The sequence below is a fragment of the Brachyhypopomus gauderio genome, chromosome 3 (genome assembly GCF_052324685.1).
Source record: "Brachyhypopomus gauderio isolate BG-103 chromosome 3, BGAUD_0.2, whole genome shotgun sequence".
Classification (NCBI taxonomy): Eukaryota; Metazoa; Chordata; class Actinopteri; order Gymnotiformes; family Hypopomidae; genus Brachyhypopomus; species Brachyhypopomus gauderio.
Genome location: NC_135213.1, coordinates 7,010,863 through 7,032,672, shown reverse-complemented (window position 1 = coordinate 7,032,672; position 21,810 = coordinate 7,010,863). Strand labels below are relative to the sequence as shown.

Here is a 21,810-nt window from a genome sequence, read left to right as displayed (position 1 = left end):
TGTTGTCACAAAGCAACCTTACAATAGCATGGGTCCAGATCCGTAATGAGCAAGCCTTGGGGCACAATGGCAAGGAAACCCTACCCAGGGGGATTAGGAAGAAACCTTGTGAAGACCAAGACTCAAAAGGCAACCCATCCTCCATTGGGTGGCCTGCTAGTAAAAGTCCATATTTATAGTTCTAGTTATAGACGAAAACCTGACCCTGTTTAAAATAGTACCAGTGTTTGGAACATATATGCCTATTTAAGATTATAAAGATTGATCATGTGCATACAAACCATTCTGTGAAAACATCATCTTAAAAAAATAATAAAACACTGATATATCGCCAAAAGGTTTTATTCTGCACATGGACCAGCACATGAGGTGATTTGAAAGACAACACTGCATAACAATCATTAATAATCGTAACAGCTACTGGTAAAGGATCAAAAGCTCAAACAGCACAGAACAAATTGTTACAATCGGAGTGGCTGCATGCCCTGTGTACATAATCATTCCTGCAGGCGCTGTGTAGTTGATCATTACTCTGCAGGTGTTGTGTAGGTGATCGTTACGCTGCAGGTGCTGTGTAGGTGATCATTACTCTGCAGGTGCTGTGTAGGTGATCATTACTCTGCAGGTGCTGTGTAGGTGATCATTACTCTGCAGGTGTTGTGTAGGTGATTGTTCCACTGCAGGTTACACCTCCTTTGTCACATGTGCTTGAAGCAAGAAAACTCACAAATGCCCTTAGCATAGCATATTTTAAATGATCATGAGGAATAAACCAAAACTGTCCAATTTAGGTGTTTTACACTGATGTCACTGTCATGTGAGGTATGCTATGCTCCACAATGGAGCAATGAACACTAGTCATGTTTTCACAAAGACCCGGTTTACTGTTAGATCAGCATGTGGCCCGTCTGTATCTGAGCATGTCCAGTGACCAGGGAGTGTTTCAATCATTTCAGTTGTGTCATATTGTTTTGTGCCAAGTGAGAAACCAGGGTATTTTCTCAATCAACCCGGGGATTCTCACGCTGAACTCGAAGCCACTTCTCCTTCTATGTATGTGACGTCTAAGCTCCCTGAAGGTGTGAGAGATGACGCAGCACTATTGTAACCGATATCTGCTCTCATTCTCACTGCCATAGGGACACATTTCTGACTCTGCAGAGACAATACACCATGAACTTCAGGTTTCTACAGCCTCTCTCTGCATTTACTGAACATAGGATTGGATTTCTGGAGTGCTCAAGATAAATCAACTCTACACTGTATTAATAGAAAATAAATGAAATAAATACTCTGATTCATTACAATGGAATATAAAATGACTCAAGTTTGAAAAAGAAAAATCACTAGAAAAGGGGAGTGTTGTGTCTGTGTGGTTTGTTCTTTCTAAATGCAGGACTAGAACTGGGCCAGACTGCTACCAGGTCTGGTCCAGTTAGAACAGGACTAGAACTGGGCCAGACTGCTACCAGGTCTGGTCCAGTAGGTTGGGACTAGGACTAAGACTTAGTCCACTAGGGGACTGTGGGACACTCCAGACCAGTCATAGGTGTCTGGCAGGAAGGAATGGTAGGTGGTGTCCCACACCCTCGACCGCACGTAGGCTTCTTTATCCAGGGGCTCCGGGTACCGGAACGCCATTCCCTTCAAATACACATATTCTACCACCTTCACACACACACACACACACACACACACACACACACACACACACACACACACACACACACACACACACACACACACACACACACACACACACACACACACACACACACACACACACACACACACACACACACACACCAGAGGAAAAAGTTATGACAAATTATGACAATAAAAGGTGTACATGATTGTAAACATTTTAATAGAGATCCACTTGACAAACACATTTAGATTTATGCATATGAAAGCACACAGACTAACCCTAACACACACACTAACCTTAACACACATTCCTAACCTTGCTTACCTTCACAGCCAGTTGCAGGGAAACCTCTCTAATGTTTGAGAGTGGGGGGTACAGTCGCCCTTGACTCAACTCCTCATCGGTCAGCTGGTCTGCAAGAGTCTTTAAAACACACACACACACACACACACACACACACACACACACACACACACACACACACACACACGAAATTCAGCATAGTACTTGAATAGTTTTATTTTGTGAATAGTTCCAATATATTAGTTTATACTGTATATACAGGTCCTTCTAAAAAAAATTAGCATATTGTGATAAAGTTCATTATTTTATATAATGTACTGATAAACATTAGACTTTCATATATTTTAGATTCATTACACACAACTGACATAGTTCAAGCCTTTTATTGGTTTAATATTGATGATTTTGGCAACAAAGTAAAGAAAAAACAAAAATCCCTATCTAAAAAAATTCGCATATTTCATCCGACTAATAATAGAAAAGTGTTTTTAATACAAAAAAAGTCAACCTTCAAATAATTATGTTCAGTTATGCACTCTTGGTTGGGAATCCTTTTGCAGAAATGACTGCTTCAATGCGGCGTGGCATGGAGGCAATCAGCCTGTGGCACTGCTGTTATGGAGGCCCAGGATGCTTCGATAGCGGCCAAGCTCATCCAGGGTGTTGGGTCTTGCGTATCTCCACTTTCTCTTCACAATATCCCACAGATTCTCTATGGGGTTGAGGTCAGGAGAGTTGGCAGGCCAATTGAGCAAAGTAATACCATGGTCAGTAAACCATTTACCAGTGGTTTTGGCCAGGTCGTGCTGAAAAATGAAATCTTCATCTCCATAAAGCTTTTCAGCAGATGGAAGCATGAAGTGCTCCAAAATCTCCTGATAGCTAGCTGCATTGACCCTGGCCTTGATAAAACACAGTGGACCAAAACCAGCAGCTGACATGGCACCCCAGACCATCACTGACTGTGGGTACTTGACACTGGACTTCATGCATTTTGGCATTTCCTTCTCCCCAGTCTTCCTCCAGACTCTGGCACCTTGATTTCCCAATGACACGCAAAATTTGCAGTGCTGCTTCTTTGTAGCCCAGGTCAGGCGATTCTGCCGCTGTTTCTGGTTCAAAAGCGGCTTGACCTGGGAAATGTGGCACTTGTAGGCTTTCCTGCACACGCCTGTGCACGGTGGCTCTGGATGTTTCTACTCCAGACTCAGTCCACTGCTTCCGCAGGACCCCCAAGGTCTGGAATCGGGCCTTCTCCACAGTCTTCCTCAGGGTCCGCTCACCTCTTCTCGTTGTGCAGTGTTTTCTGCCACACTTTTTCCTTCCCACAGACTTGCCACTGAGGTGCCTTGATGCAGCACTCTGGGAACAGCCTATTCGTTCAGAAATTTCTTTGTGTCTTACCCTCTTGCTTGAGGGTGTCAGTGATGGCCTTCTGGACAGCAGTCAGGTCGGCAGTCTTACCCAATGAACCAGGCTGGGAGTTTTTTAAAGCCTCAGGAATCTTGTTTAGGTGTTTAGAGTTAATTTGTTGATTCAGATGATTAGGTTATTAGCTAATTTAGAGAACCTTTTCATGATATGCTAATTTTGTGAGATAGGAATTTTGCGTTTTCATGAGCTGTATGCCAAAATCATCAGTATTAAAACAATAAAAGACCTGAAATATTTCAGTTGGTGTGCAATTAATCTAAAATACATGAAAGTTAAATTTTTATCATTACATTATGGAAAAGAATGAACTTTATCACAATGTGCTAATTTTTTGAGAAGGACCTGTAGACAGTAGGGCTGCCATGATTAGTCGACTAGTCATGATTATGTCGACTATAAAAATAGTTTTGTTTGTTTGTTTTTTACTTTTTTCTCTCCAAACTGATGCGGCAGTCTCCACTGCTGCGTCTGCCTTTCTGTCCTTGACACACATGCGCAGTAGTGGAAACCAGTGTAGGCAGTGGATGACATCCCATGACGTTATACAGACAGGCTCTGGTATCACGGCTACCTGGCTACGGAACTCAAACGTGATCCCACGTAGTTGGGTTCCATAGTTGGGAACGTGAGTTCCGTAGTTGGGTTCCGAAACACGTGCAATGCAATATCTGCAAGGCAGAACTTGCCTTCCACAGCAGCATAACCGCGATGCACGAGCACCTGAAGCATGTTGTGGCTGATTGTGACAATGATGAAGAGGGACCATCATCTCGGTAATCTAAATTGCTAGTTAGCTGCTAAAACTAGCGTAAACAGAGCGATAACTTAGTACTTACTCATCTTGATAGCTGCAAGAGTTAACATTAGCGATGGCGATTTGTTTCATTAGCCTTTGCACACATTCATGTGTTTTCTGTAACGTCAGTAAGACCAAAACTTTGTTTGTGAATAATTCCTTAGTTTCAGGTAATTTGATTTACATGCAGCTAAGTTTGATGCCAGAGACAAATGAAAGAAAGAAAAACCTAAAAAATTTTTTAATATATAAATTTTGTTTAAGCCAGTGCCTTATCCTTATTTTAATAATTGTTTGTTGCAACAAGCTGCATATTTCATTAAATATTTAATTAACTGTGATCTTAACTGTTTTTATTTTTAGTTAGCATATAGCTGAAATCTAATGATGGTTATATAATAGCTAGAGGTGTATTCAACTAAGCATTTTCATAGTCGAATCTGATTCGTCAGATTTTCCCTTTAGCCGACTAATAGTAGAATCGGGGTTATATATATATATATATATATATATATATATATATATATATATATATATATATATATATATATATATATATAGATAGATAGATAGATAGATAGATAGATAGATAGATAGATAGATAGATAGATAGATAGCAGCTTAAACAGGATCCCGTTCTCATTCAGGACTTTTTTCCACTTCAAAGTGAAAACCTAAAACACTCAGATAAATGAATAAACATGGTAGGTTGGCTTTATTCAGCTATTATTTATTATTTATTTATTTATAACGTTAGAGAACATCAGACAGGCACTGTGCAAAATGTCAAAAATATTTTAAATAAAATACTGCCACAAAACAGCAAAAAAAAAAATTTGAAGTAAAGGTTCAAGTAACGGGGTTTAAAAAGCAATGTTTATAGGCCTACTTGCCAAGATGCCAAGACGCACGGTGACGAGACGACAAAACACGACCGGAATGACTGAACTGTTTTTTTTTTTTCGCCTTACGTGTTTTAAATGGTATGCCAACAATGGTTGTTGTCGTGTGAAATGAAAGACGTTGATGACACAACTTGCACTTTACTTTGTTTGATTCATCTTTATCTTTTTCAAAATACTCCCACACTTTTGAAGCTTTTTTAGTAGCCATTATAATCTCTGTAAATGCTACCGAACCTGTGGCGTGTTCAGCTCCGCTCATTTGGATTGTGCAACTGCAGGGTGTGATTTATTAATGTGTAGTAAGGAAGATGCCTATTGTTAATGCGCACACATCATTTAAAAATATTTACAAACAGAAATTAGGATGGTTTTATTTCACAAAAGGCTATATATAACAAAAACAAAGACATTTCATGTAACAACTAATGCTTAGCAGCATCCTTGGGCACTCCCATGCAGTTAGAATGGTACATTTGACTATGATGTTCATAGTCGACTAGGGGGTATAGTAGACAGTTAGGGGTTTTGTCAGTTATGCTAAATCAAAATCCTACACTAGGGTTGCCACCTAGGTCTGACAAAATACAAGGACACTGTCATACTGACACAGGGTAGCAAGTGTAATCTGTTGACGGGGGGAGGGGGGTGGCGGCGAACGCAAGTTGTTGAGCGGGGGGGGCGTAAAACGTTACCGGAGCCGGAGGGGTTTAAAATGGACACAGCGAGAGAAAAAAAAAAAAAAACAGATTTAAAGTGTGCAGGAACAGTCTGAATCATGGTTTGAACTAACCTAGTTTTTTTGCCAGGACCGAATGTTAAAAAGAAGACAAACCGGGACAGCCCGGGAAAACCGGGACAGGTACGTGAAAACCGGGACAGGTGGCAACACTATCCTACACATGTGCACACACACTCAAAAGCACAAACCACACACACACACACACACACAAAATGGAGTTAATTAAGATGCAATTACCTTAGCAGCTTCAAGGAAAACTGTATCACTGATGTGTCTGACTCCACTGAGTATAACAGCTAGAGCCACCCCTGCACACACACACACACACACACACACACACACACACACACACACACACACACACACACACACACACACACACACACACACACACACAATGTGTTTCAGGCCTACTCCATGTGGCAATCATTCTAATATAACTGCAATGTCAGACATAACAGGTTGTAAATAATCTTACACATGTAGCTAAGCATATACTGGTACATGCAACCCTCGCACCGAGGTACAGCTGCTATAGTAACATCACTATAGTAGTGTTTTATAACTAGAGAAACAAGATGTTGAATGATAACCTGAGCAACAGGAATGTCAATGTAATAGAGAGACTGTTCTAGCCGCTGTGTACTCTTCTCTTAAAACAGGTTAGAGCTACAGGAGCCAGTCGTAACCCCAGCACTGAACCTTCTGTGAAACATGGCGTACTAAGTTCAAAACTAAGTTTTCCCCAAGCTTGCAGTCCTAACTTGGGGATATGGCTACTGTTCCTTTCCTCTGCTGTGTATGTGTGTATGAGAGAGAATACATGTATAATATAGTATAGTGTGTATAATGCATTATAATACAGTGTGTATAATATAGTATAGTGTGTATAATGCATTATAATACAGTGTGTATATGTGTGTCTTCATGTCTGGTTTGTTTGCTTTGTCCAGGCAGATTGCCAAAAAGAACTGCCCTTTGGGGTAAATAAAGTGGTCTAAATCTGAATATTATAATACAGTGTGTACAATGTAGTTTAGTGTGTATGGCGTACTGTGGCGCGTATGGCATACTGTGGCACACGTGGTGTGTATGGTGTACTGTGGCGCATATGGTGTACTGTGGCGCGTGTGGTGTACTGTGGCGCGTGTGGCGTACTGTGGCGCGTGTGGCGTACTGTGGTGCGTGTGGCGTACTGTGGCGCGTGTGGCGTACTGTGGCGCGTGTGGCGTACTGTGGCGCGTGTGGCGTACTGTGGCATACTGTGACGCGTGTGGCATACTGTGGCGCGTGTGGCATACTGTGGCGCATGTTGTGTGTGTGTGTGGCGTACTGTGGCACGCGTGGTGTGTATGGCGTACTGTGGCGCGTGTGGTGTGTGTGGCGTACTGTGGCCCGTGTGGTGTGTATGGTGTACTATGGCGTGTATGGTGTACTGTGGCGCCTATGGCGTACTGTGCTGCGTATGGCGTACTGTGGCGCGTGTGGCGTACTGTGGCGCGTGTGGCGTACTGTGGCGCGTGTGGCGTACTGTGCTGCGTACTGTGGCGCGTGTGGCGTACTGTGGTGTACTGTGGCGCGTGTGGTGTACTGTGGCGCGTGTGGCGTACTGTGCTGCGTACTGTGGCGCGTGTGGCGTACTGTGGTGTACTGTGGCGCGTGTGGCGTACTGTGGCGCATGTGGCGTACTGTGCTGCGCGTACTGTGCTGCGCGTACTGTGCTGCGCGTACTGTGCTGCGCGTACTGTGGCGCGTGTGGCGTACTGTGGCGCGTATGGCGTACTGTGGCGCGTATGGCGTACTGTGGCGCGTATGGCGTACTGTGCTGCGCGTACTGTGGCGCGTGTGGCGTACTGTGGCGCGTGTGGCGTACTGTGGCGCGTGTGGTGTGTATGGGGTACTGTGGCGCGTATGGGGTACTGTGGCACGTGTGGCGTACTGTGGCGCGTGTGGCGTACTGTGGCGCGTGTGGCGTACTGTGGCGCGTGTGGCGTACTGTGGCGCGTGTGGCGTACTGTGGCGCGGATGGGGTACTGTGTGGTCTGTATAATGTGCTAACCTGGGAATATGTAGGCATTGTTGCCCTGGCCAGGGATGAGGATACTACCATCTTCCAGAGTCACAGGACCAAATGGACTTCCACTGGCAAACAAACACCGACCCTGAAGAAGCACGCACATTCATATACACACACCTATTGAAAATACACCCACACTACGGTGTGTGTGTGTATGTGTACGTGTGTAAGGCCACATGTGTCCTCTGTATGGTGTTTGTGTTTGTGTGTGTGTGTGCGTGCGTGCATGTACCTGTGTAAGGCCATAGGCGTCCTCTGCTGTGCACTCTGCCTTAGCTGTGGGATTACTCAGAGCAAAGATGATTGGACGCTCATTGAAGCTCCCCATCGCTTTGATGACATCATGAGTGAAGAGACGGCCAGCACCCGCCACACCTGCACATCCAGGTAAGAGCAGCAATCCTGACCAGCATGCACACTAACATGATGGAACATGACCAGAGCTGCAGTGGCTAATCGGGAGATTCGGGAGGATTCCTGATGGAGATGCATGCCGGATTTGGGCATGAAACTCCCGGGCTGAAAAAGGGACCCACACCGTATGGGGAATATGAAGCCCATTACAGTGGACTTCAGTGAAGCACTAATAACCCAGAAATATGTTTTGGTACATCAGAAAACATTATTTACTCTAAAGGTTTCCAGCCACTAATACAATGATGTGGTTATACTGTGGTTATAAGTCCCATTCTTTATGTCGTAGTAAGAACCTGAGTGAACTACTCAATACATTTACATTTATGGCATTTAGCAGACACTCTTATCCAGAGCGACTTACAAAGTGCTTTGCATTTGCAATACTACTGAATGTTTACCAGTTAAAGCCATGTCATAGCTCCTGGACTAAGGCACGAAACATAAGAGTCCACTTGTGCATAACAAGGGTCCACTTGTGATGATACCAAAGCATATGAATAAATCTCTCTGTATCTTGAAAGAAAAGCCATTTTCTAATTTTAGGTATATGTCTAATTTTAGATGTATTTTTCTGAATAAAATGGTGGCCTCTACCACGTATGAGACAAAAGGTTTAGTATCAAAATAGTCTGCCAGGTTTTTGATTTAGCCTTAAAGCCAGTGAGCAGAGATCCTTCCATTCGTCACTAGAAATATTCAGAGGCCTCGGGAGAAGCACGTCCATTTCCCTTCAGTTGAACGGCATCTCCAGGGGTATCATAGTGAGGGTGATAGTGTAGATAAGCTACTGCTATAAAGGCGACTCAAATAATATAATGTACAGTAAAGTGACCTAATGTATGATGACATGAAATCATGTATTGTAACATACAGTAGTGACCTAACATATGATGATACACTGTGTATAACAACATGTACAATAATAACCTAAGATATGGTGACAGGACACACTGTGTATAATAATATATAACAATAACTTGAAATATATCTCGAGAAACATGAAAAAAAAATGAAATGTAATACTGAAACAGAGATCAGTTGGTGTAACTCACCAATAATGGCTGTGGGTTTGATGACATTTACAGCATCCAAGAAACTTTTAACTTCACCTGGACTGGGGTGCACAAAGGCCTCCTGATTACTGTCTGTTGACTGGAATCTACCCTACACACACACACACACACACACACACACACACACACACACACACACACACACACACACACACACACATACACACATACACACATACACACATACACACATACACACTTTATTTTCTAACCTTCCTCAAGTGTGAAGTTATGAAGTCACATTGTTTGCTTTGAACTGCTGCAGATATACTGGAAGCCACTGAATCAACACTGTACTAAAACTCCACAGTCACCAACACCACTGAAGCAACACTGCTCCAAAACTCCAGTCACCAGCACAACCGAATCAACACTGCTCCAAAACTCCACAATTACCAACACCACAGACTTTGCTTAATAAGTAAGTAGGCATGGACCGTGTCAGGACCTGGAGCTGTTCAGCTCTTCCTATCTGAGACCCTGGACAACTGCTAGTGAGATGATTACTAGTCTTGTTCAGGGAGGTTTCTGTGGTCTGTTCTCAGGTTCAGTAACCACTATGTGTTGGTGTTGTGTGGTGTCTACTTCTCCAATATACTTTTACAATTTTGTTCAGTTTCCAGCTCTGGTGGGTCTGTTCTCATGGTGTTACCCTTCCACTAACAGTCTCCAGCTCTGGTGGGTCTGTTCTCATGGTGTTACCCTTCCACTAACAGTCTCCAGCTCTGGTGGGTCTGTTCCCATGGTGTTACCCTTCCACTAACAGTCTCCAGCTCTGGTGGGTCTGTTCTCATGGTGTTACCCTTCCACTAACAGTCTCCAGCTCTGGTGGGTCTGTTCCCATGGTGTTACCCTTCCACTAACAGTCTCCAGCTCTGGTGGGTCTGTTCCCATGGTGTTACCCTTCCACTAACAGTCTCCAGCTCTGGTGGGTCTGTTCCCATGGTGTTACCCTTCCACTAACAGTTTCCAGCTCTGGTGGGTCTGTTCTCATGGTGTTACCCTTCCACTAACAGTCTCCAGCTCTGGTGGGTCTGTTCCCATGGTGTTACCCTTCCACTAACAGCACACTTTGGTTTGCTCACAGGAGAACATCCTGTTTATTCTCCTGGCTTTTACTGTTCTTGTATATCTTCAGGCAAGTAGCCTACTTGTCTGGTTGGTTAGCTGTTACCATGAATGACTGGATGCCCCAGAGGACTGGTAGTGATGGACAAACAGCAAAATAGAGCCAAAGTGATATATGTAGCGATCCTGCGACAGCAACATCAGGAACAAGGAACGCGAAAAGCCTGAGAAACACCAAGAGCTGAGAGAAGAGCTGGAACAGATATGGAAGGTGAAGGAGACAGCCAAGACACCACGAAGGCCTCAAGCCCCCAGGCCCCTGGTAGAACACCAGTGCTTGATGGGAAAGACCACCTGGGTGAAGGCGAGCAGGTAATCTTGATTTTGCATTTATCTGACGATAGACTATGCACTTCTAATCAAGACCACACATTTCTCTGTAAGATGCACACACCCATACAAACACACCCCTGTGCACAACCCCCACACACAACTGTATAAACACACCCATTTGCAAAGCCCCACACACACCTGTATAACACACCCCTGTGAACACACCCACATATTCTCACCTTTTCCAGCAGGCCATACTTATCAAACATCCAGATCTTTTTTCTCGCATCTGCCTGAGACATGCCATCCTCCATCATTGCCATGACGATAAGGTTTGCGATACCAAGAGCAGCCTGAAGTGAGGTAATAATTTAAACCCAACAGGTTAGGGTCAAGGGTTAATATTTTAGATTTACATCAACTAATATTTTACAGAATAATATTTTAACTCAAACATATGAATAAAAACAAAACCGTCATCCAAAATGTATAAAAATGGTTTTGCTGTACAAGCAAAGAAATTCTGAATTTCTAGGATGTGGAACTAGTTTATTTTAGAAAAATAACTTTAAATCCTGAATCCCGTTCCACTATGGAACACAGTACACATCTTGGCTGGTCTTGTTTAAATACAAATATTTGTTGCTTTCTACAGCCAGGAAAAACTCCATCCCATACCAACAGCCACTAACACTTTTACATTGCATTTGATGTGAGAATCAAAACCTCCTCCACAGAAATATGGAAATATGTGAATATTTTCCACAGTCATAGGTGATGCCTTTACTTGTTTTATCTGTTCAGAGAGTGCACCTATACAGAATCTGCTGTTAAGACGACCAGAATTCCTCTGGGGCTGACTTATCATCCTACTAATAAAACAATGGCTAATATCATACTGAAACACTTCAGGATCCTCCAGCATGATGCAGAGACCACATCCCCTTTTAAAGATCCTCTGCTAATCTCTTACGAGATGAAAACAAAAGGCATGCTTGTCAGGAAGGAAATAAATTACCATTCAGATAATAACTGTGGTATTTTGTTACATGTACATTTATTAGCAGTAATCCAGTAGAGCAATAGACACAAAGGAATCACTTCTCATCTATTCCTCCTCCTGCGTTACTCCAGGAAGTATTTACTGTATCATTTGCAAGAGACATATTCAGCTTTATATTGGAGAAATGAAGAGATGTGATCAGCTTAAAGCTTTACTGAATTTTTGTCAGACCACCAAATTAAGGGCTTGTGGTTTCCAATGGCAAGGCCTTTTTAACCCAAACCCTAACTTATGGCCATTACATTAATGACATAAGTAAAAAAACTAAAAATAAAGAACTGGCCTTTAATCTAAACTCATACATGTTTAGAACCCCTTGAATAAACTGAATTAAGTATAAACTTTATCCATGTATAAAATGGTTCCTCCTCTTATGACTTCAGAAGCACTTTGCTCGTATAGCTGATGAAGGACTTCTCAACCTTTGTCCAAAATATTCTGTTTATACACATACAGACACATACATCTCAAGTGATTGGTCTTAATCTGATTTTAGGGTGAGTTTGTGTGTGCCAGCATTTGTATGTGTGCATGAGTGTGTGTTGTATTGTGTCTATGTTTATACCTCTCCTGCTCCCAGAAACAGAACTCTGTGTTCAGTGATTGGTTTTCCCACCACACGCCTTGCTGCTAGCAACCCAGCTAGAGCTACTGCAGCAGTGCCTACACACACACACAAGCACACAGATGGATGTGTTACTCCAGAGAGAGAGACAGACTGGTTATTTTTGACAGACTTCACCCGATATCATAGAGCAGTGATATATCTGCTCTCTCCCAGTCAGCTGCACCAAATAAACAGCAGTTCAGCTGCAGAAGGGCAGATTAATAAACTTATTCTCATAAACAGATTACTCATAGATCACATAGATTACTCGTAGAGTACTCTGTTAAACAACTTGGCCAAATGATTCGTTGAAAAGCTTTAAACAAATTACGTGATTACTCATGTAAATGATTTAACCTGACAATTCATGAAAATTATTTAAGCTTATTACTATTGTAAATGATTAAACCTGATTAATGATGTAAACTATTTAACTTGATTAAAGAATTTTAACACAATTGCTAGCTGCATGCCTTCTGCTCATGCCTTCCGTATTGCCGAAAGTGTGTGGTGATGTATGTTACTCAAAATGGTGGCTTCCAAACTAAACTGGACCTCTGAAGAAAGACCTTTGGAGAACTAATTATAGGACAAGTAAGAAATAATGTAAAATATATATAAAGTAAGAACATTTTCCAATTAAATACTTTAAATCAAATTTTATATCAAATACTATGACTGGCGTTGCAGGAGACAACGAACACCAGAGAAGCTAAACAAACACGCACGCACACACACACACACACAGCTTTGTTTCACTGGGTGTTCCTGACTCTCACCCTGTATGTCGTCGTTGAAGGTACAGTATTTCTCCCGGTACTTCTTGAGGAAGCGGAAAGCGTTATGGTTGCCAAAGTCTTCAAACTGGATAAGTGTGTCTTGCCCATATTTATCCACCACAGCCTCCATGAATTCATCAATCAGTTCATCATAGCACTGGGAGCGGTCCCGCCTCTGGTAAAGACCCATGTAGAACGGATCTCTAAGTAACGTCTGCAGGAAGGGAAGACACACATACATGCATGGACACACGGTAATTCCAGCACATCAAAGCATTCAGTCAGTATGAACACTTCACTCGATAACATCACCAACCACTCAATAAACAAATCCACTGGTGCCCAATTTGGTCATGAATATTAATCAAATACATCAATTAATCATGGTACCCCAAAAGTCATCATGAGAATAGTGCTCATCTCAGTCATCATGAGAATAGTGCTCATCTCAGTCATCATGAGAATAGTGCTCATCTCAGTCATCACAAGGGCAGGGTTAAGGTAATGCATTAACCCTAGTGCCATGTAGAGAACAGTACATTACCATAACCCTAACTGTGTTCCTATGGTTAGGGTTAGGGTAATGCATTATCCTTAACTCCTCGTGTTATGCTGAGAACAGTACATTGCCTTAATCTTAACCCTAACCCTAATCCAATGGTTAGAAACTGGGGGTCTGAGGTACGACAAATGTGCATGATTCCATAAGATGTCTACAAGCTGTGATTGCTCACTTACTGACAAGTTAATGCAGGTACAAGCTAGGTGATTACAATAAAGTATGTTTTGAGACTGTGAATGCTTATGTTCATTGTGTGTGTGTGTCTACTTGTATGTGTAAGTGTGTACACAGACCTCATTGTCTGTGCCTACATCAATGCAGACAGGAAGGCAACTCTCTGGTCTGATCCCAGCGCAGGCTGTGTAGAGACAGAGCTTCCCCACAGGAATCCCCATTCCATACACACCCAGGTCACCCAGACCCAGGATCCGCTCACCATCAGTCACCACCACAGCCTACAGCACGCACACACACACACACACACACACACACACACACCCTGGATCAGTAGGAGGAATAGCACCAGCTATCAGTGAGTGTATACACACAAACACACAATATATGGAAATACACGCATACATACAAGACACACACATACATGTATATAAAACATACAGATGTACATACAATGCACACACATGAATATACAATACACGTGTACATATACATACAATACTCACATATGTACAAACAACACACACAGGCCACCCACACCCAAGATCAGCTTGCTATCCTTCACAACCACTGCCTGCAGTGCGCACACACACACATACAAGCATATGTACATGTAATACACATGCACATATGCATATACAAACATACACATACATACATTATTCACAAATGTACATACAATACACACACAAACACATACATACATGTACATACAGTATGTCTACACATATGTAAATACAATGTACATACATACACATGTATGTACATGCACAATGCACACAAATTCATACACACACATACAATACACAAGTACATTCAAATGTGTGTGTACATTTAAATCAGATGAAGGAATGAAGGACACAACAAGATAGAGTACACAGATATGCGTAATCCACACCTGCTGTATCTAAACAGTTCATTACCTGTGTGTGTGTGTGTGTGTGTGAAGATTTGTACCTTCACATTGGTTTCAGGCCAGTTGTCCAGGATGGAGTGTATGTGGCCTCGGTCCATGATGGAGATAAACAGGCCCCTACAGAACACAGACATAACTCTGACATAAAAGTTTCTCACTATTCCAAATACTCCCACATAAAAGTCTCTCACCATTCCAAATACTCGTTTAGCCTGAGTATTAGTGTTAGGAGGTGAAATACTGCTAGTTATATGGGTTAGAGTTACTGTCTGATGGGTACAGCTGCAGAGACGACTCACTTAGGCCGACGAAATATGTGTCCATACTGCGTACATGCCAGACCCACAGTAGGTGTGTACACGATGGGCATCAGTGCTTCGATATCCTCCATGAGAACCCGATAGAACAAGCGCTCATTACGCTCCTGAATCCCCATCAGGTAGATGTACCTGTGTAAACCTACAAGTCAGACCCTACACAAACACACCACTCGCCACATTCCTAACAATTTTGTGAAAAAAAATATCAACAAAATTAAACAGCAGCGCTGTTTAATGGGTAAGCCCACCATAGTTGTTTAATGGATAATCCCACAGTAGTTGTTTAATGGATAATCCCACAGTAGTTGTTTAATGGGTGGCTACATTATAACATAAGCTTGTCTTCATTGTCCTAACCCTAACGTATAGCCCAGCCCTAATCCCAACGCAATCCTACATGGGTTGCCGTACTGTGGGTGCAGTGAGGTAGGTAGAGTGGGTAAATCAGAAACATTGGGGTAAATCAGAAACACTGGGGTAATACTTCTGCAGCGGGTCTGACATCTTCCTCAGGTTCCTCTGGAAACGCATTGCCTGGATATCCTGAGTCTCGATCTTGGGAGGCAGTAAACCTTGGAGTCCTAGAATCTGTCGCTCTTTCAGAGTAAAGGCCATGCCCTGTATACACATAAACAATCAATAAGAACAATCAATAAAACTACTATTATTTTCATTTTCAAAACAAATTGGTTCATTTCTAATACCAGTGGTACAGCTACAAGATGTGCATACATTTCGTTTTTGTACATGTGTCTTTTTTAAAGTTATATTTATTATCCAATTCAAGCCATAAAATACACACACACTTAATAATAATAAAAGCTTATATTTGCCAGTATGAGAAACAGCCTGAGGAACAAACCCTGGAGCAGATCAAACCCTGGAGTGGACCTGTTCATGCTTGGCAGAGTTAGGGTTAAGGTTAGAGTTAGGGCCAACCCCAACCCCAACCTCAACCCTAACCCTAGATGTGGTGAAGATGAGGTGATGAGGTAATAGAGCCAATGAAAATGAGGTGATGAGAAGATGGATGTGTTGATAAAGATGAAGTATTGGACGTGTCAGAGGTGATGTGGTAATGGAGGCAATGATGAGCGGTTGGAGGTGATAAAGAGGTGATGAATATGCTGAAGAGAAGGTGATGGAAATGATGAAGATGAAATAATGGATGTGATGATTAGGAGATCTTGGATATAATCTCCTGGTTTATTTATGACTTATGTCATAAGTATCAGTTGAAATGACTAGTTTAAAGTGACCCTAAACAGTACGGCTGTTTGAAAAGGATGCACATAATAGGAGGGTTTTTAAGTGTGTGTTTAGCTTGTTTGAGGGTGTGGGTGTATGTCTGGTCTTACCTTGTTTGTGTGAGGGTTGAGCATTAATGCCTTGCCTTTCTCTTTTGTGTGAGCCCAGCGACAAACACTCACACCTGGCCGCACACACGCACGAAGCCTGGACAACATAGCTACTCGTACACACCTGCACAAGAAGAACACAACACTGTTACACACACACCTGTATGAGAGGAACACAACGCTGTTACACACACACCCCTGAATGAGAAGAATATAACACTGGTACACATACACACCTGTATGAGAGGAACACAACACTGTTACTGTTAGGCTACTGTTACACACACACACACCTGAATGAAAAATACACAACACTGTTACACTCACACCTTTTACACAAATGTTACACAAACACACCGGACACTATACTCAACCATACTCCTAATTAAGACCACATATTTCACACTCATATTCACACACCAACTCTCCTTTGATTACAACTCTTTATTTACTTGAACATCTGGTTGTGAAACTGTTTTACCATGTATTCTGTACAAACGTGTACTACCCACAAACACAGTAATTGCCATAAGCCTGTCTCAACCACTCCCTGATGGCTTCTCACTTCTCCAGCAGTGATTTTATTACTGCTGTTAGAAAAGGGCAAAGTCTCCAATAAGAGGGATGTGTGTCCTCACAAAAGATGTATGTGTCTAGATAAAAGACATATGTGTCCACATAAAAGACTGCGTGTCCATGTTAAAGAGCAGTGTGTCCACCTCAAGGGGCATGTTTAAAGAAGCATTCAACAGCTTCTTTTTAAGACTCATCTTAAAGATCAAGACTCCAGTGAAGGATGAGTCTACGCTCTGCGTTTAGGCAATACTACTGAACTCTATTACAGCCGGTCTCCATTTCTCTCCACACTCGTCCTATTGAACATTCTTGTCTACAGCAACCGCTTCAGGTTTCCTCACGTGACCTATAAGTTTTTAAAAGTGACACGCGAGCTATTTGAGGATCATAACGGACACGGCGGTGTAACGGACAACGGTGTCTTGCGTTATATAAATTGTGGATCAATTTAAACTGTACTGTTGTGTTGTTGCTTCACTGACATTTTAAAACTGTTTAGACAGATAGTTCGTGAAATTACAGTCGGAACTGGAAAGTCGGAAGTCGGAAAATATGCTTCGGATTTACGGTCAGCAGGTTTGTGGTGATAGTACATGTTCCCAAACGAGCTGGGTAGCTAATAACCTAAACCACTTGATGAACCTAAACCAACTTAACCTAATTAACCTAAGCCTACTTAATGAACCTAAACCTACTTAACCTAAGCCTACTTAATGAACCTAAACCTACTTAATGCCTGAGACCAGCGACTGTCTAACACTAGTTTCTGGGAATAACGCAGCATTTTTCTGGAAATAACACCATGTTTTTCACATTCAGCAAACATTTCAGGCTTACCTTTACGTAACGAATGTCCTCTGTCTACACAATACTGCTACCGAGCACCATGATTAATACAAATTTTCAGTGAAAATGTCTAAATATTTGCAAGCAAGGAAACGCCGTCGTCACACCCGTTAGTGGTTGTGCGCAAGTCGGATGTGGTGCCTGGAGGGGCGCTACCGTAATCCCGTCTCAAGACGCGCAGTGCGCACATTACCGACCTAATGTATTATCAAAACATTCAAGATTGGTGTAACACAAGACTTCTGTGATGTCTCATGTCTGCTTATATTAGTTTCATAAGTTGTAGATCTTTGTGCTTGAGAACTAGAATTCCATTTGTTTTACCGACCACAGCAGGACTTTGTTGGGGATATATGTTTATATACATATATTATTATATACTATATATATATATATATATATATATATATATATATATATATATATATATATATATATATATATATATATATATATATATATATATACATATTTGATATATATATATATATATATACAGAGAGAGAGAGAGAGAAATATAGAAAACAAACTTGATCACAAGAGAACAGCTCTCTTCACCTGCACAGGGACTCACAGACTACTTTATCAAACTTTCAATTATGGTGTAAGAGGTCAAATATATGACATATTCAAATATATATATTTGAATAATACATGCAAAATAAAGCTGGTCTAGCTGGACCTGATGGAGCAGTTCTGTAAGTCAGTCTGGACAAAACCAAAACTATAATCTTCCAGACTAAAGCAAATATCGGGAAAACAGGCATCTTTTCACTCTAGGAAACACCACCCTAGAGAACGTATTACATTATGATCACCTTGGGTTGGAAATCAGCACCTCAGGAAACTTTGATCTGGGAGTGAATGTAGAGGAAAAGGGCTTTCTGTGTAATCAGAAAAACATTTACAAAATTGACAAAAATTAAAATGAAGTGATGGTAGTGTCACTGTGCCTGTTGTGTTGTATGGAATTCAACACAACTACACTAGGTGGGTTAGGGTAAACCCTAAGCCCAAATACTTAAAGACAAACACCAATGAATACATGAAGGACATATGAATCAATCTCCATTCATAAGAGACAACTACAATTTGGCTCCATCTTGATTTCAGTAATCCAAAGACAATACAGTATAAAGCATTTAAACCCAAAGCAGACCGAGAGCCACAGCAGAGACAGATTCTCAAGTATGGGCTCAGTGACCCAATCTAGCCATAGAAACGGGAATATATAAACAATCCTGCGTGCCCAGAGAGGACCGTGTTGTGACTGTGAAAGTGGTGAGGGGGAGACGGAACATCTCCAGTCCTGTTTTGTCATTTCTCTGCCCACATTCCTCTTTAGCTCCAATCCTATTATGTGTATGATGTGTGTGATCACTCCAGTAAGAGTTGAGTTATTCATCAGCAAAAAAATGTCTTTGGACTCTTTTCAGTCCAACACCACAGTACCTGAAGTTTAATATTAATGTCTACATAATAAAATAAGCTAAATTAAAATTAAGTACAGCATTATAACAGGGAAGAAAAACTCTTTAGAAGAGCTCAGATAGTTTGGAAATGTTTTGCAGTTCAGTAGAGTTCAGTTTAGTTCAGTTAAGTTCAATTTAGTTTAGTTGTTCGGTTTAGTTCTGTTCAGATTAGTTCAGTTGTTCAGTTCAGTTTAGTTTAGCAGTAGGCGTTGGAGTGCGAACCAACCCTCCATCCAGGAGATCTTTAGGATTATCCATTCAGGAGAGCTTTACGGTTATATCCATTCCGAAAAGCTTTGTTATCTAACCAACAGAGCATTAGGGGTATTCTTAGTTGTTAGTGGAAGAAGTAGAATAGCTTTATTTTCAGTGAACTAGTCCTATAACACCAGGATGACGGCACAAGAGACTGCAAGTGCAGGAGGGATTTAATTTTAATTGCAAGTACAAAGTTGCCACGCTAGGCTCAGGGGAGACGCCCACTCCCAGACACACCCCCTATACACCACTCCCTCAACCACAGTCACCCGAATACTGATGCAGCACACCTGTCTCACATTCCCTGCAGTCCTCACATTCCTCACATTCTTTTCCTCCCTATATAAGCCTACAGGTCCCGTCATCCAGTGCTGCGTATTCCACGAGCCTGACCTGCGAGTTCTGCTGTGAGTCTGTCACAGCGCCTTTACTTTTGCCTGGCATTTGGTCTTTTGCTGGTTATGGACAATAAAGTCTTCACAACACCGTTACCGCCTCCTGCTGCTTCTGCCATGTCACAAGAGTAACATAAGCAAAGAAAACAAACAAGAAAATAAAGCATACACAAATGATAACTGGAATATAAATTAAACATACATGAACGATAACTGGACTGTAAATTAAACATACATAAATGATAACTGGATTACATACACAAGCGAATACTGGATTATAAACACACACACACACCCATGGGAGGAGTCAAGGAGGAGGAGGGCCTTGCTGCAACAGTGTGTATGTATGTGTGTGTCGGGGAGGTATGTGTGTGTATTGGGTAGTATGTGTGTGTCGGGCAGGGGGGGGTGGTATGTGTGTGTGTGTGTGTGTGTGTGTGTGTGTGTGTTTATGTATATATATATATATATATATATATATATATATATATATATATATATATATATATATATATATATATATATATACATACACTACTCATAAAATGTATGGATATTTGGCTTTCAGTGAAGTTTCAGGATGAACCTAAAATGTACTCTACCTGACCACACCACCAGGCACAGTCGGCATGGGAGCATTAACGCTGGGTGAGGGCCCAGTGGGCCTCAGTAATGTTCACTGATGAAAATCGATTCACACTGAGCAGAAACAATGTTAGAGACGTCAAAGAGAGAACTATGTATCAGCCAATGTTGTGACCAGATGGTGGTGGTGTTACAATGTGGGCAGGTGTGTCTGATCAATACAGAACTGCCCTACACTTTGTGACAAGCCCACACTACTTGAATAACATCATCAATCCAGTCATTGTGCCTCTGTATGAATGAATGAATGTTTCAATTTATATAGTGCCTTTCAGGATACCCAAGGCACTTTACAATTGTTAACACAGCTACAAGTCTCAGACAACCAATCACACAATCAGGCAGCCAATTGCACACAGCGTACTCTCTACCGGGATCCACAGCCCCCTGGGGGACTGAATGGGGTGCAGGAAGGGGAGAGAGGACAAACCCTAGTGATGGAGCACCATCCACCACTGGGCATACATGCACACACACTCAGACAACAACTTGTTTTTATTGAACAGTGAGAGAGACAGACACACACTCAGGGAGAATTTGTCTGGGACTGCCAATTTACCTAACCTCCATGTTTTTGGACTGTGGGAGGAAACTGGAGATCCCGGAGGAAACCCACGCAAACACAGGGAGAACATGGAAACTCCACTCAGATAGGGACTTGAACCCAAGACCCCAGTGCTAAGAGGCAAACGTGCTAACCACCAAGCCACCGCGCTGCCAAAAAACTGAACAACACAGGCCTAATTTCATCTTCATGGACGACAACACTCCAGCTCATTGAGGTTGCGTCATTAGGGAACGGCTGCTGGAGACTGTGGTTCCTCAAATGGAGTGGCCTGCACTTTCTCCAGACCTGAATCCCATAGAAAACCTGCAAGATCACCTGAGTTGCCTTGTAGAGGTTCATAACTCTGTAGCCCAGATCCTCAATGACCTGAGGGCCGGCCTTCAAGAAGAGTGGTATGCCATGACACAGCAGACAATAAGACAACTTGTGAACTTCATGAGATGTCATTGATGCTCAAGGGCACATGGCAAGTTATTAT

At 42.1% G+C, this 21,810-nt stretch overlaps 1 protein-coding gene across 2 annotated transcripts; it reads right to left on the bottom strand.

The window, feature by feature from the left end:
- Positions 1-326: 326 nt before the first annotated feature.
- On the bottom strand, positions 327-18,144 carry me2 (malic enzyme 2, NAD(+)-dependent, mitochondrial). Of its 2 annotated transcripts, XM_076999182.1 has the most exons (15): positions 17,986-18,144; positions 16,573-16,696; positions 15,699-15,832; positions 15,194-15,343; positions 14,936-15,011; positions 14,098-14,259; positions 13,243-13,456; positions 12,422-12,519; positions 11,033-11,146; positions 9,372-9,483; positions 8,135-8,277; positions 7,885-7,987; positions 6,063-6,133; positions 1,973-2,071; positions 327-1,668 (listed from the first exon to the last, which is right to left on the bottom strand). In XM_076999182.1, exons 2-15 carry the CDS (start codon positions 16,678-16,680, stop codon positions 1,507-1,509), a joined length of 1,746 nt encoding a protein of 581 aa, XP_076855297.1. In that variant the 5' UTR covers positions 16,681-16,696; positions 17,986-18,144; the 3' UTR covers positions 327-1,506. The 2 variants fall into 2 exon arrangements, 1 of the variants encoding a protein (XP_076855297.1); XR_013129915.1 differs by lacking the exons at positions 327-1,668; positions 7,885-7,987.
- Positions 18,145-21,810: the final 3,666 nt, after the last annotated feature.

Coding starts and splice junctions, on each gene's coding strand:
- me2 (XM_076999182.1), bottom strand. CDS start 16,680: ATGTTGTCCAGGCTTCGTGCGTGTGTGCGGCCAGGTGTGAGTGTTTGT. Junction 15,833..16,572: donor TCAACCCTCACACAAACAAG/GTAAGACCAGAC, acceptor ATGTGTATACAG/GGCATGGCCTTTACTCTGAA. Junction 14,260..14,935: donor GGCCTGAAACCAATGTGAAG/GTACAAATCTTC, acceptor TGCGTGCTGTAG/GCTGTGGTGGTGACTGATGG.